Raw genomic sequence first — 16,136 nt, 5'->3', positions numbered from 1 at the left:
GAGCATACTAACGCTTACACCAAGTGCAAAATTTAATAAAAATACAGGGAGAAATACAAAAGAAAAATTACAGAAAAGAAAGAAAATTCTTTTCTTGGAACATAGCAACATATAAGAACAATGAGCATGCATCTCGGTCAATCAACGTCTATTAACACTTGGACCTAAAAAAGTGGATTTAAAAATAAAAAAATAATGATATACTAATCATCCCAGTGAATGGCACCCAACTTATACATAAACTAAAGTATTATAAAATAAAGGTATTTAATGAGAAATAAATATATAAATAAATAAATAATTGGGCAAATTAATAAATGAAATAAGTAAATGAATAATTAAATAAATATTTATTATTCTCTCGTAAGACCTTACTATTTTATTGAGTTTGAAAAGCCCCCTTTTAAATTATTTTCACAAAATCCATCATTTTTATATTCCCAAAAATCAAGGAAATAAATAAAAATAGAAATAATTTAAAATTAAAATAACGTTGAAAATAATTTGATAAACAATTATTAAATATAGGACAAAATAACATAAGTTAAAATATGTTAAGAAATTTAATATAAAAAAATGAAATTAACATTAATATACAAAATTATGATTAAATAAATTAATTAAATAATAAAATAGTATTTTAAATAATTTAAAACACAAGCTTGAAATAAATAATTAGAATGTAATAAATACATTTTAAAACACTTTATTTTAAAAAACATATAAGAAAAATAACATGATGCACCACATTATATACCAAGTGATACTAAGCAGTAGCCGACATCCAAAGTACCCCTCTGACAGGAAGATTAAAGAGGAGAACCTTGCAAATGGTCACTTTAGCATTCCAAGGTGCTGAAGCTAACAACATATCATTCTACGACCAAAGGAGGGCGACTAATACTCACTATGTAAGATACTTGCCAATAGACCTGGCAATTCGTGTTTATGGGTTGTGTTGGTGTTAATCCATTTAATAATCGTATAAAAAATACCTAATCCAACATAATCTATTTATTAATCATGTCAGGTACCTAAAACACTAACCCGACCTGTTTATAAACAGGTCAACACGACACGACCTATTTAACACGATTACTCTAACAGGTCATATTGACCTATTAACCTGTTAATCTAAAATTGATCTGTTTACCCGAAAATTAACCTAGTTATTTTTGTTTTATTAAAGATTTATTTTTTGTCTTTAAAAAATTAATAAGAGAAAATTGTTTTTATAAAGTTTTTAATTTATAATATTTTTTAGTTATTAAATATTATATTATGAATAAAATTATAATTTAAAATTAAATTTAAATGGGTTGTAATAGGTATATAATCGTGTCAGATTGAAATTGACACATTTAATAAATGGATCATAATTGGTCAATTTCGAGTTAAATGGATCAACCCAAAAATAAAACAATTAATAATCGTGTTAAATGAGTTGATCCGATTATGATCCGAATCCATTTATGATAAACCCAAACTCATTTATTCCGTACCGTTTTCGAGCGTGTCGCCATGTCATGATCTAGATTGCCACCTCTACTTGCCAATCCTCTCGTGTCAGGACCCGTCCAGAATTCCTTCCCCGGAACCCTAGACAGCCCTGATCCCAGGGAAACCCTACCGAACCCTCCAACGGAAAATCCGGCAGAGCCTCCCCTAAGGGATTTAATTACCACAAACTACCTGCACTGAAAACACACTTCTAAAAACATCTCCTTATTCCTCCCACAAACTACAAGTTGGTTCCACAAATTGCAGCACTTCAAAATAAAACCACAGTAGCAACCCAGTGCATAAGAACAACAATACAGTATACAGAGCATTATACAACAAATGTGGAATCTATAAAATGACGGATAAGAATGTAATACAAGATAGAGAGGAAAAAGGGAAGAAAAAGCTTCTTGAACCTTCGGCAACGAACTGAGACGTTGGGCTCGCCCCGGACAATCAACGTCTCCAACCTGGACCTAGGGGAACGGAATTTAAGAGTGTGAGATGCTAATCATCTCAGTGAGTGACCCTAACTACTATACACCTTTAATATTAATAATATAAAAATAAAGGAATTTAATTAAGCAATACCGAACAATTAAATAAATAAATAAATAAATATTTAAAGTAATAATTTCTCTCAAAACTCTCACTATTCACTCTGTTTGAAATGTTCCCCTTTTAAAACATTTTCACAAAACCCTTGTACGTACTTCCCAAAAACCAAGGAACCAAACGAATTAATAAACAACAAATAAACAAATAAATAAATACCCCAAATATAAATATTCTGTAATAAATTATAATAAATAAATTTTTTTTTTTTTTGAACACCTTTGGGGTTTTAAACTTTAATTGCAATTTACACCGACAATTACACCTGACGCACCACACCATATACCGGTGATGCCCTCCGATACCCAGCGTCCCGAGCACCGACTGGCGGGAGGTTAAAGAGAGAAACCTGCAGTGGTCACTTCGGCGTCCCGACAGTACCGACTGCTAAAAACCATCACCCGGCCAAGGAGGGGGGCGGCTGTGCGCAACAATAACCTTGCCTGCCCACGGTCCAATGGCAACTCACGGGTGAAGTAATAACCGTGCGCTAAACCAGATAATAACCGCGCACTACCACGTGTCCATACACCATACACCAGAACACCAATACTGTATGAGTGCGTCTAAAAATAAACATAAACAACCAACTGTACCGTTTTTCCAAAAACCACCGTGGGAAGTATACCAAAATTTCACAAAACACCATCCCACATATTTTATCCAATCACCCGGTACGAAATAGCGATAACAACAAACCACAATTTTCTCGAAATACGAAATGCAACCATAAAAATACCACAGGCATAATTTATAAAATATAACCAAATATTTTCGTAAAATATTTAACCCAATTATGCCCCGAAAATCAAATTTAAAACCACGTACACATACCACCAAAATTCACTTTGCTCATGCATAATAAATTAAACAACAATATAATTCATAATTAAATCACCATAAAATAATAATCGGGAATTTCTTAATGATCCCAAAATTTTCATTTATTACCAATGATAAATATATATATAAAATAATATTTTTCCCGATTATATTTAAAATACACCACATGAGCACAATTTTACAGATACCAAATTAATACCACATAAATACAATTAATTACCCCGAAAATATTTTTAAAGGTGGGTCACTCACCTGGAGCACGCAATTAACCCATGATCCACCACGGGATCAATTCTACGACTCACCGGTGCTCCTAGAACAAAATTCACAGACAGTCAAATAAATTAATATTTTATTCGGGTAAATAATACCCGGTACCCAGGGGCTTAAACGCAAACGTTAACCAAAATGGTCGAATGATATACCGAATCGAAGCTCGTGGAACGAGGATCACCAATCCGGTCTCCGTCGACCCCAATTCCGCCGGAGGTGGCCGGAATTTGGTCGGAAAGGTTCGGCCGGTGTTCACTTCTCCATATCTCGCAAACCGCTTCGAATTTTTGGGATTGGAGGCCATTTTTGGATTCAGAGGACCCAAAATAGGGGGATAGGAGGCTCAATTGGGAGTAGGCTGGCCGGAAAACACAAGAAAAGAGGAGAGAGAAACTTGGCCGGCCGACGGCTTCTCTGGCCCGATCGGCGCGCGTCCGGCGGCGGCTGGCCGTGAAACTTGGCGGCCAAGCTGGCGAGGTGGCGGGCTTCCTTGGTGGCTGGCGCGTGAGGGCTATGGGTGGCCGGAATTCAAAAACACGGGAGAGAGAGAGGGACGGCCGGAGGGAAGAAAAATAACTGTGTGTGTCGTGTGTGTTTCGGGGAAGAAGAAGGGAAAAAAGAAAGAAAAAAAAGAAAAAGAAAAAGAAAAAGAAATGGTGGTGTTTTCCCACGTGGGGAAAAGAAAAGAAAAAGAAAAAGAAAAAGAGAAAGAAAAAGGAAAAGAAAAAGAAATAATTAAATAATATTAATAATAATATTATTATTCAAAAATAATAAAATAATTTGATTTTTTTTTTTTCACATGGTTGACATGTGGCATTTCACCATGGTGACACATGGCCACCTTCATTGAGTCACACGTGGCACCTCGTTATGCGTGTAAAAATAATATTAAAATAATACAATATTTGAAAAACTTTACAGGTCCATAACTTTCAAACCACATGTCCAAATCGGACGTGCCGCTAGTCTACGGACTCGTATCGACGAGCACTTCACAACCATGCATGAGTCAACGCTCAACCTTGCATGAATAAAAAGTCAACTCCGGCACCCCTTGGACAGTTGGGACCTCAACTCGTTTTGCTCAAAACTTTCAAACCGTAGCTCCGTTTTCAACGTGCTACCAGTCTACGAACTCGTGCCAACGTGTATTCCGTAACGGTACCTCAGTCAACCTAGAATTCCAACCGGATCAAAAAGTCAACTTTTGACCCCTTCGGTCAACGGTCAACGGTCAACCTCGGTCAACGTGCAAAAATTCCGACATGGTTCGGGACGGGGTGTTACATCTCGCCCATAGCTTCAACAAAATGGCTAATAAATACCTGCACACTAATGCCCACCAGTACTATATAATGCATCTAAAACCATAAAATTGACAATATTAAATTTCATAAAATGCCCACCAGATTTAGTATATTTTTCTAAACCCATAAAAATTTCATATTTTCTTTTAAACCTTCATAGTAAATCCAACAATTTATAAATTCAATTTTTACCACAATAATTTCAATTTCACAAATATTTAAATACACAAATATGTTTATATACATAATAAATTATTACTATTATTTTTCTTAAATTCTTAAAATTGATTTATACAATAATTATATTAAATCACATGAAATTCACAAATAATTAAATACACATAAATATATTTTATTATGCATAGTAAATTTCATAATAAAATTTAACAATAAATTTAACATAAATAATTTCTTTAAAACCATAAAATCAATTTTGTACAACAATTATATTTAAGTCTACATGTATTGGCACAATAAAATTAAATAACCATTTCTCTTAAATTTAACACATACAAAATTTTTTAGAAATTTAAACAACACAAATAAATAATTATATTGGTCTGAAAATAAATTTTGAAATGGACCACTCACTTGAAATGCATAGATCACTCGAGATCCACCACAGGATCGGTCACATGGTTCACAGTGTGCCTAACATATTATCAAAGCACAACACTAATTAAAATAATATTTTAATAATGTATAATATACACAATTTACCCAAGGTAGTTAATACAAACATTATCCAAAATATGTATATTATATACCAAAATGAAGCTCACAACACGAGGACCATAGATTAGTCTTAGCTCTCAAAGATTGGATCGGTGGTGGCCGAGATCTGACCTAGAAACTCGGAAATTAATTGTCCCTCAATCTCCCAATCTAGTAAGATTTGGATGAAACGAACCTCAGATTTGGGTTTAGGAAGATTGAAATATGTGGGAAAGGGTGGTGGACACATCGGAAACTCACTGAAAGAAAGGAAATCGACACACCACCACCGTCGCTAGAAAAGATCTCGAGTGCTGGCACGTTCGACGGCCACCGGCCATCAAAATTTATGGGAAAGTCGGTTGGAGGGTGGGCTACATAGTGGTATGGGTGGTAAGAATAGAAGATGGACAGATTTGGAGAAAACTATCGACAAAGCTGGCTAAGCCACCATTGAAAATCTCACCGATCTAGTGCATCGTCGGCCTGCTGGCTATGAAACCTAACCAATCGATCGACCTCGAGGCAGCTGAAACAAGGTCTAGCGTGTGCATACTGACAGTGGGCGGAGCATGGTGAATGGTGTAAGGCTAATTTTCTCTCTCTCTTTCTCTTTCTGTCTCTCTCTCTCTCCTCTTTATCTCCCCTCTCTCACCCCTTCTCCACCAATAAAACCAATTGTGGGTGCCATTGTGCACTCACACAATTGGTTAATTACTTGACATGTGGCACAGTATCAGTGAGCACCATGTACATATTTTTCACACGTATAGATTGGTATCTAGTAAATGCAATCTCAAAAAAAATTATCAAACTTTGAAGGTCCATAACTTTTTAACCACAAATCTAAACCAAACATGCTACTAGTCTATGAATTTGTATCGATGAGAACTTTACAACAATATAAACATGCCGCTAGTCTATGAACAGTTGCATGATCAAGTACAGAAGTAAAATATCGAGCAGTGGCCTCAACAACTGCAGAACTCATGTGGATCACATTCCTCTTACGAGATATTAGTGTTCCTCTTCTTAAACCTCCATAGCTTCTTTGTGACAATCTCAGTGCTTTGCATATGACAGTGAATCTAGTTCTCCATGGCCGTACCAAGCATGTCTAAATTGATTATCACTTTGCTAGGGAATAGGTTGCCACAGGATAGCTTGTCACACGTTTTCTTCCTTCTCACCTTCAGATTGCAGACATTCAGACAAAACCATTGATGTCAGGACCCATCCAAAATTCCTCACCGAAACCCTAGACAAGCCCTGATCCCAGGGAAACCCTACTAGACCCTCTAATGGAAAATCCGGCAGAACCTCCCCTAAGGGTTGGACTTACCATAAATTTTCTGCACTGAAAACACACTTCTAGAAACATCCCCTTATTCCTCCCACATTACTACAATTTGATTCCACGATTTGCAGCACTCCAAATGAATAACAGTAAATCAGTGCATAATTAATAACTAAATGTCCAATACAGTATACAGAGTATTATAAAAATAAATGTGGAATTAATACAATGTTAGATAAGGAAGCAATACAAGATGGAGAGAAAAAAGGGAAGAAATGCTTCTTGAACTTTCGGCAATGAACTGAGACGTCGAGCTCGCCCCGGACGATCAACGTCTCCCAACCTGGACCTAGGGGAACGGAATTTAAAAATATGAGATGCTAATCATCTCAGTGAGTGACCCTATCTACTGTACAAATATAATAGTAATGATATAACAATAAGAGAAACTTAATTAATCAATACCAAACAATTAAATAATTAATAAATAATAATTAATTGAAAATAATATTTCCTCTCAAAACTCTCACCATTCACTCGGTTGGAAAAGTTTCCCTTTTAAAATATTTTCTCAAAACCCGTTATTTCTATTTCCCGAAAACCAAGGAATCAATTAGTCAACTAAATATCCAATAAAATATAATAAATCAAGCATCCAAAATTTATAATGAAAATAAAATAGAAATAAAAATAAAAATAATTTCGTAATAATTACTAAATAATTAATAAATGTCATAAACAAATAATACCAAAATATTAATAAAACTTACATTAAGACAATTCAAGAAATAATTAAATAATTAAAATAAATCAATTTATTGAATAATTAAGTAAAGGAAAAATTAAATCAAATTAAAACCTCCATTGAAATAAACAATAAAACAACACTAAATATCTTCTTAATTTAAATATAATTTCAAAATATTTATTTTGAAATCCGAGTTTTGAAAATCAGTTGATGCACCCACTATATACCAGTGACGCCAACAGTACCCAGCGTCCCGAGGTACTGCCAGACAGGAGGTTAAAGAGAGAAACCGGCATACGGTCGCGTGGCGTCCCACTGCGCCACTGCAAACAGGCATCCCAGCCATGGAGGGGCGGCCTACCCTCATCCGACGGCAAACACAAGACAACCCCATAAATCACCTACGTGCTACTCACACCCACCTACGCGCTAATCACATCCATGTGCGCACTAATCACATCCATATATACAAAACACTAGTACGTGTATGGTGCATCTAAAAATCATAAATCAATATATCTCAAAATCTCAAATTTTCCATAAACATACCGGATTTATTCCATCCAATTAAACCCGTAAATTTTTCACAATTCCTTTATAATCATCGTCATAAATGCCATAAATTTCAAATCTACCAGCTCTCAATTCCATCAATTTAAATATTCAAATTTTCTAATGGCATAAATATTTTTGAAATATAATAAATTAAATCACATAATGTTCCATGGGTATAATTATAAAATTTGAAACCACTAACTTAAACCAATATTTTCCTTGAAATATTTAAAAATCAAATAATGCCTAAAAATAATATTAAAATCAAAATACAATTAATTAATGAAAACACATTGCTCATGCGTAATAAATACAATTAAATCACAATGATAATAATCGAGAATTTCTTAATAACCCAAACCTTCATTTAGCATCAATGGATATATATATATATATATATAAAATAATATTTTTTCCACAATTATATTTAAATTCCACCATATGAGCATAATTACAGATATTGAATTAACACAAAATAAATATAATTAATCATCCCAAAATAGTTCTAAAGGCGGGTCACTCACCTGGAGCACACAATTAACCTAAGATCCTCCATGGGATCAATTCTACGACGCACACGTGCTCCTAAAACAACAATTCACACACAGTCAAATAAAATAATATTTTATTCGATTAAATAATACCCGATACTCAGCGGGTTAAACACAAACGTTAACCAAAATTGATGAATAATATACCGAATTGAAGCTTGAGTGACGAGGATTACGAATCTGGTCTTACTTCCCGGAGATCGGACCGGTGGTGGCCGGAATCTCGCTGGAAAGCTTTCGGCCTTTAGAGCCTTGATTCTCCCAAACCGTCACGAATTGGAGGAAAAGGACACCGGATTTGGATTCAGGGGGTCGGAATTAGTGGGGAGGGGCCGGCGGTGCAACTGGGTACTCGCCGGAACTGGATTTTCCGGCGAGCCACCGCGATCACCAGCAACCGTTGCCGCCGCCGGCGCGTCTGGTGGCCGATGGCTGAGATATTTGGGGGTTTTGTAGATCAAGGGGAGAGGGTTCCAACGGGACCGGCGGTGAGGCAAATGGCGACCGGACGGCGAAGAGATATGGGTTTGACGCCACCCCCCGAAAAAACCCCGATCCGGGCGTATCGCCGATCAGTTGGGCATGAAATTTGGTCGGCTGGCCGAAAATGACGAGGTGGTGAGGGGTGGCTGGCACGTGTGGCTTGAAAATGGCCGGAAATGGGTCAAACGGCGGTGGCCGGTGGTGGAGGGGAAAAATGGTCGTCGCCGGAAAACGCTCCGATCCCGGTGCATTACCGGCCGGTTGGCCGTAAGATTTGGGTGGCCTGTCGGAATTGAGGAGGTGGAGGCAGTGGGGTGGCACGTGTGGGGAAAGGGTGCCCGGAAAACGGCTAAATGGCGGTGGCCAATCGTTTCTCTCTCTAGCTCTCTCTCTCTCTCCTTCCCTCTCTCTCTTTCTCTCTCCTCCCCCCACGTTTTGCCAAAATAAAAGCCACCGTGGGGTGACACTGTTCACCCACGTGGACCTCTCAGATGTCGACACGTGGCATCACTATTCACTTAAGCCAGATATAATAAAATATTATGGTATTCAGAAAACTTCACATATCCATAACTTTTTAACCGTACGTCCAAATTAGGCGTGCCGCTAGTCTACGGACTCGTATCGATGAGTACTTCACAACCATGCATGAGTTAAAGCTCAACTTTACATGAATAAAAAGTCAACTCCGGCATCCTTTGGACAGTTTGGACCTCAACTTGTTTTGCTCATATCTTTCAAACCGTAGCTCCGTTTTCAATGTGCTACTAGTCTACAAACTCGTGCCAACGTGTACTTCGTAACGGTACCTCCGTCAACCTAGAATTCCATTCGAGTCAAAAAGTCAACTTTTGACCCCTTCAATCAACGGTCAACAGTCAACCTCGGTCAAAGTTGGAAATTTTCTGTTGTACTTTGGGATGGGTTGTTACAATTAATCAGTGACTTGTTCCACAATTTTCGAGCCAAGCTTGGGGTTCATCCTATTCCACCCGCTAGCTTGAGGGGGCAGACAAAATAGCTCAATCTTAAGCTCAATGTGTGAGATCCCACATCGGTTGGAAAGGAGAACGAAGCATGACTTATAAGCGTGTGGATACATTTTCCTTGTGGACGTGTTTTGACAAAACCGTGCGGGCTGGGCCCAAAGCGGACAATATCCACATACGGGTGGTCTGGACTGTTACACAATGTAAGATCCCATATCAGTTGGAAAGAGGAACAAAGCATGCCTTATAAGGGTGTGGATACCTTTCTTTTGTAACTCGCTTTAAACTCATGCAAGCGGGATCCAAAGCTGACAATATCACATGAGCATGGACTGGACTGTTACAGTTGGTATCAGAGTCAGTATCTAGATCAGTATGCTAACGAGGACGCTGGATCCCAAGGGGGGTGGATTGTGAGATCTCACATTGGTTGGAGATGGAAACGAAACATGCCTTATAAGGGTGTGGATACCTTTCCCTTGTGATGCATTTTAAACCCGTGCGGACGGAGCTTAAAGCGGACAATATCACATGCAAGTGGACTAGGTTGTTACACTCAATCTCAACCCAATCTCAATCATGCAACTGATCAATCTCAATTATGCAGCTTACCCCTTTCTAAACACTAGCAAAGCAATCACAGCACAGAAAACGGCTAGTAATCAATTATGCAGCTCACCCATTGATAAACACTAGCAAAGCAATGACAGCAAAAGTTATTAATGAATGGTTAATGAAGTCAACCAGCAACTATAGAAAGAAATGATAGTGTCAATCAACATTCTTAGAAACAAAATAAATCATTTCCATTGTATTCTCTGAAACATTATTTTACCTTCTTTTCTTAGCTTCTCTGTTTTAGAAAATTAATCAATATTCCATCCCGGCGTGTACTTTATATATATATATGTATACATTTCTTGTAAAAGTTAAGTAAGCCTTGATTGAATTATACCAATACTCATCAACTTCTTCAAACTTGGCTTTGAATTAAGAAGCGAATAGCGTAGAGACGACAGGTAGAAACTTTGCGGTATGAAATGAATGGATAGATTCAAGATGGTATGAAATGAATGGGAAGGAACAAATTAATGGTCCGAATCAATTTTTTTTAAGAAAGCATTTATGGACGAAACAATATCATCATGTCCGAATCAACATAGTTCATGAGTTGGTATATCCGGTAAGTATTTCAAACAAAACTTCGTCCGAAATAGCTAATGGAATTAAGTGGGATCCATGTCATGATTTGATGTTAATCATGTTTTCAGAGAATGTAATGTGTAGTGGCCAGTGGTGTTCCCAGTTTTAGTCATAAATGTAGTTTGGGATTACATGTCTTTGAAAATCCTCCGAAGGGAGTGGACCAGGTGGTATTTGCCAACTGTATAGGAAAGTTTTACTTCAGAAATATTAATACAGTTTCCTAGAGCCTTTGGCTCCATGATCGGATAAAAAAAAAAATATTATATCTCAGTCTCAAAGCTAGCTATAAATATTAAATATCTTTTTTTTTGGAAAAAAGAAATGCTTGTAGTATGAATCCATAACAGTATTTATTTTTATGTTGTTAAATGGTAGGTCTTTTGCATGTGGAAGCCTAGGATAGGAGGCATATGACATTTACTAGGAGAAAAAAATAAAAATAAAAAAAGCGATTTGTTCCATCACCCATAAAATTTCATCAATTGGAATTTAGTCCCTAAATTAAGATTCGGCAAACATAAGAGGAAGAACTAGATAATTTTAATTTTCTTAGTAGCTGGGAAGTTTGTTTGAGGCTTCAAATATGGTCTCAAAGGCATTTTCCACACATGACTTGAGCTTATGTGAATCAATATGCCCTTTTGCCATTCTAAAGGCAACTCTAAGCTTTCCCATGTAGCTCACAATTGTTATGCCAAGGTCCTACAAAGGCAAAGGAATTAATTAATTAGTTGAAAAATTAATATAAGAAAAATAATAGTTAGTACAAAAAAATATCAACAAATTAAGTACCTCAGGTAAACCAGCCCCAACAAAGTAAAAGCCCGTAATAGGATGATTAGCCAAACTCATTTCTTCAACAGGGCCAATCATATTTGAAATTGTCATACTTGAGCTCCTTAATGTTTTGGTGACGTATCGAGCTGCTACCTGCAGTAACTCGAGGATTCAAAATTTTGTATTTTTTCTCGAATGAAAGAAGTTCAATTTGACATCATATATATATATATATATATGTACTCCAAAGCTCTCTGTTATGACCTTAAAAGTTTACTTTTTGTAGTTTCAAACGAAATCATATGTGATCCACCTTCCAACTGCTTAACTTTTTGGGAAAAAAAATTAATAGCAATTAAATAAAATCAAACATTTTATATTTGCCAATGGATTAGACAATAATATGGGTCAAACCAATATATTTATATAATGATGTTAAAAATGTATTTTATCCCAAATTTATTAGATAATGATAAATATAAGTGTCGAAAATATGCATATGAATAAATAAATATATATATATAGATAGATAGATAGATAGATAGATGGATAGATAGATAGATGTTAAATAATCTTCAAAACCTCCAATAACAAACCATTGAGGTAAACAGCATAAGAGCTTCTCTTCTTTTTGATAAGGCGATGTGCATGCGTAACAAAATCAATAGGATTTGTAAATTCACTCAACGTTGGTATTTCTACATGCAAAAAAGAAAATCGATTTCCCCATGGCATTTTGGTTTCAGGATTCAACATCTCCTTCACTGACTTGTAATCCCCTCCACGCATCCTTGTATTCAGCACCACCAATGCTGTGGATTCCGACTTTATCGATTCATGGTTAATCTCTTGCATGTATAAGCGAGTTCCCAAGAATATTATTCCTGAAATCACATCGTTTATTGTCTGCAAATAAATAAATAAATAAATGAAAACCGTTATATAATTTTATTACTACAAAAGCCAGAGATCCATGAACTCTTGTACTACAGTAAATAAATTAAAAATATGAACATTTATATTGATTTCTCATATAGTTAGATTTTGCATAATTAATGTTTGTATTTCCAAAAATTATAAGAATAATATTTGTGCAAATTTCAATTTAGTATTTACAATGGGAACAAGATTTGCAACAAAAATAAATTATTTGGTTGAAGAAATAAAACAAAATCATTGCTAAAACTTTGGATGCATATTAAACAACTACTATTACATTTGACCCAAAAAAAAAAAAAAAGGGCAAAGATATGAAAAGTAGTATTACGTGGGGAGAGTGTTAAAATAATGAATAAAAGCTACGCAAATATTCACCTAACTAATGAGTACAGAACAATTTAATATAGTTCAACTAAAATCTAACATTTAATGAGGAATAATATTTTTGAAAATTTCTGTTAAATGCAGTGTACGAAGGAAATATATTCATGGAAAAAGAACGACCCCTGACAAAAGCATATGATTAATCATGAGGAAAAAAGAAAAAGAAACACAAAAAAGAAAAAAAGGTAGGCAAAATTAATATGGGAGGTATCAACAAGAAAGTACTAGCTTTAGAAAATGAAAATATTACCACTCCGAGCTTGGACTTAATTAGTTTGAGCTTATCAAGAGAGAAAGCCACGGTGGTAATTGTAATCGGCAGAAACTCAACTCGATCATCCCCAGAACGAATCGGTGTTTGATCATCTTCAAATAAATTGCTCTTTAAGATGCTCCGCCCAAAATCCGATAAAGTGTTAAAAGCCGAGGAGAAGATTTGAGGGACAAAAGAAAATAAACTTTTTTCTTTGTCACTTTGCATTTTAGAGCGTTTGCGTGAAGGGAAAGTGAGGGAAAGTGAAGGATTATCAGCTCTTTGTAAACAAGAAAGAAGGGCACCCATTAGAGAGTAGCCATCTCCAAGTGATTGGTGAAGCTTGAATACAACGTTACCAGCTGCATTTGTATTTGGGTACTTGATTATATGAAGTTCCCATAAAGGTCTATTTTGTGGAAATCTTTCCATTGCTATCTTTGATAAATAGTCGTTAAAATAACGATCATATGATTCAAGAGAAAGTCCAGAGGGAAAAATAGGAACATTAACATGATCTTCAAGCTTTACTTCAACTTTCTTCCATTGTTTCTTTCCATTTGTATTAACCTGCTTTCAAGTCATTTAGAAAAAAAATATATATATATATATATATATATATATGTATATATTATGCCGTATTTCTTGTTATACATAATTTAGTATATGCCTTAATTTTATATAAGGAAAACGGTAGTAACTCTTCATCTCAGTTTGAAGATTTAATTGTATTTTAGCGCCCGTTAGATTGTACATTGGACCCTCTAATTTAAAATATTTTATATCGAATCTTTAGTTTACAATTTATTTTACATTAATCCACATCCTAAATGATTAATGAAAATTTTAAAATTAAAAAAATTGACTAATTTTTTTTTCATTTTATTTGTAAATTAAAAAGAACTAGTCAATTTCTTAATTTTGAGATCCAACGTAGAACATTTTAAATTAAAAAACCCAATGTGTAAACTAGTCAAAGTACAGGTTCTATTTTTAAAATGTTGTAATAATTTAATTAATATTAAACTACTAATAATTGAACAGATCTTTAAGAGAGAAATTATTGTTTGTTGAGATAAAGATGATTTTTATTTTTATTTTTATTTATTTTTTCTTTGTTGGTGTATTGGGAAGTGGGGGATTCGAAATCATTTCATTATTCGATAAAACATTGACCTTTATTACTGAGCTATTCCGGCAAAGACTAAAAATGAAGAGATTTGAACTTAAAACCATTACCAAGACTAAGAATTAAGAGATTTGAACTTAGAACCATTGTCCAAGGAAGCATGTGGCTCTTCTAAGTAATATTACTAAACTAATGTTAAGCAACGATGGTGTGGCACTCTATGTTTATTTTCTTTATATATATCTTTTCATCTCTTTACTATACCAATTGGCCATAAAATCATTATGAGTTAACTATTAACACTTATTACGTCAACATAATTACTAGCATAAGGTAGAAATATGTTCCAAAAAAGATCATAACGCTAAAACAAAATACTTGTTTTTAAATGGAAAGGAAGCATGGCTCAAACAAAATACTTGTTTTTTAAATGGAAAGGAAGCATGGCTAATTATAATTATTATAACATTTTTTTTTGCTGAAGTAACTATTTATATCTATTGAGATTGTCCCTCTTTTTTTCTTTTAATCATTTATAATATTTCTTTTTTACTCCTGGTTTTTCGAACCAGTGACCAACTAAACCTACCTAACTCGACTAAAATTATCTTCATGAGTACTATCTTCGCAAGCCAAATAAATATACAAGTCAAGTGAGTTTAGTTAAGTGAAATTGACTTAATTGCTTCCAAAACAAGTAAAAGTGCTGTCTTTTTCATAAATATAACATCTTGTTTCTTCATTTGTATATCATGGTTATTTATTTAGTTTGAAATTTTTGAAAACATAAAAACAAATCCCAAAATGAAAAACAAAAATAAAGGGCCAAAACCAAAATAAAATGATCATAAAATAGAGGAAATTAGAGAATTAATGTTTAATAATTAGAAAGTAAAAGAATAAAATAGAGAATGAACCATGATCGAGGAGAAACGTGGATGAATGGGAAGGAAAACATCTCTAAGAAGTGACATTGTTTGGGAATCATCGATTGGAATCCCCATCTCAAGAATAACAAGCACCGAAATTGATAACACAGAGCTATTGCAGTATTGTCCAAGAGGACTCACAGGCTCCATTACTTCCTCTTCAAACTCCATTTTTGTACCTTTCTTTTTTTAACCTCACTTTCTTGGGAACTTATAAGAAATGTTTGTTTTTAGTTCTTCTTTTTTGGGTTCTTTATATTCATCCAAAAAGAGCGAACCACCCCAATTAATCTTTCAACTAGCAAATTCACTATTGCATAGGTACATTAATGTAAGTTGTCTTTATATGTTTTATCCTTTATTCAAAAACATTAAGAGATTATAAGTAGGTACGCAACACCCACCTAATTTTAGGTAATAATTCAGAGTACTGTGTCTCTAAGTTAAAAAATACTTTTTGTCAGACAATAATAAATTATATTCATATATTATTTTGCAATTTAAATAATTATTTAAAAAAATTTATTTTTTCATATTAAAAGTTTAAGATAAAATATCAATATACAATTAAATACTCCTAATTGGCAATTGTCAAATCAACGATAATTCTACCGTTTATCATCATCACTAGTAATAGA

General features: G+C 34.6%; 1 protein-coding gene and 1 long non-coding RNA gene across 2 annotated transcripts; both read right to left on the bottom strand.

Moving 5' to 3' along the window:
- Positions 1 to 1,562: 1,562 nt before the first annotated feature.
- Positions 1,563 to 3,844, bottom strand: LOC132803606 (uncharacterized). The gene is made up of 3 exons (XR_009638813.1): positions 3,387 to 3,844; positions 3,214 to 3,274; positions 1,563 to 1,979 (listed from the first exon to the last, which is right to left on the bottom strand). It is a non-coding gene; the product is annotated as an uncharacterized LOC132803606 (long non-coding RNA).
- A 7,677-nt stretch (positions 3,845 to 11,521) lies between these two features.
- Positions 11,522 to 15,702, bottom strand: LOC107417419 (wax ester synthase/diacylglycerol acyltransferase 4-like). The gene is made up of 5 exons (XM_060816614.1): positions 15,487 to 15,702; positions 13,438 to 14,010; positions 12,447 to 12,770; positions 11,880 to 12,026; positions 11,522 to 11,789 (listed from the first exon to the last, which is right to left on the bottom strand). Exons 1-5 carry the CDS (start codon positions 15,667 to 15,669, stop codon positions 11,637 to 11,639), a joined length of 1,380 nt encoding a protein of 459 aa, XP_060672597.1. The 5' UTR covers positions 15,670 to 15,702; the 3' UTR covers positions 11,522 to 11,636.
- Positions 15,703 to 16,136: the final 434 nt, after the last annotated feature.

Source organism: Ziziphus jujuba, chromosome 4, assembly GCF_031755915.1.
Source record: "Ziziphus jujuba cultivar Dongzao chromosome 4, ASM3175591v1".
Lineage (NCBI taxonomy): Eukaryota > Viridiplantae > Streptophyta > Magnoliopsida > Rosales > Rhamnaceae > Ziziphus > Ziziphus jujuba.
This window is presented reverse-complemented; position numbering and strand designations above follow the sequence as displayed.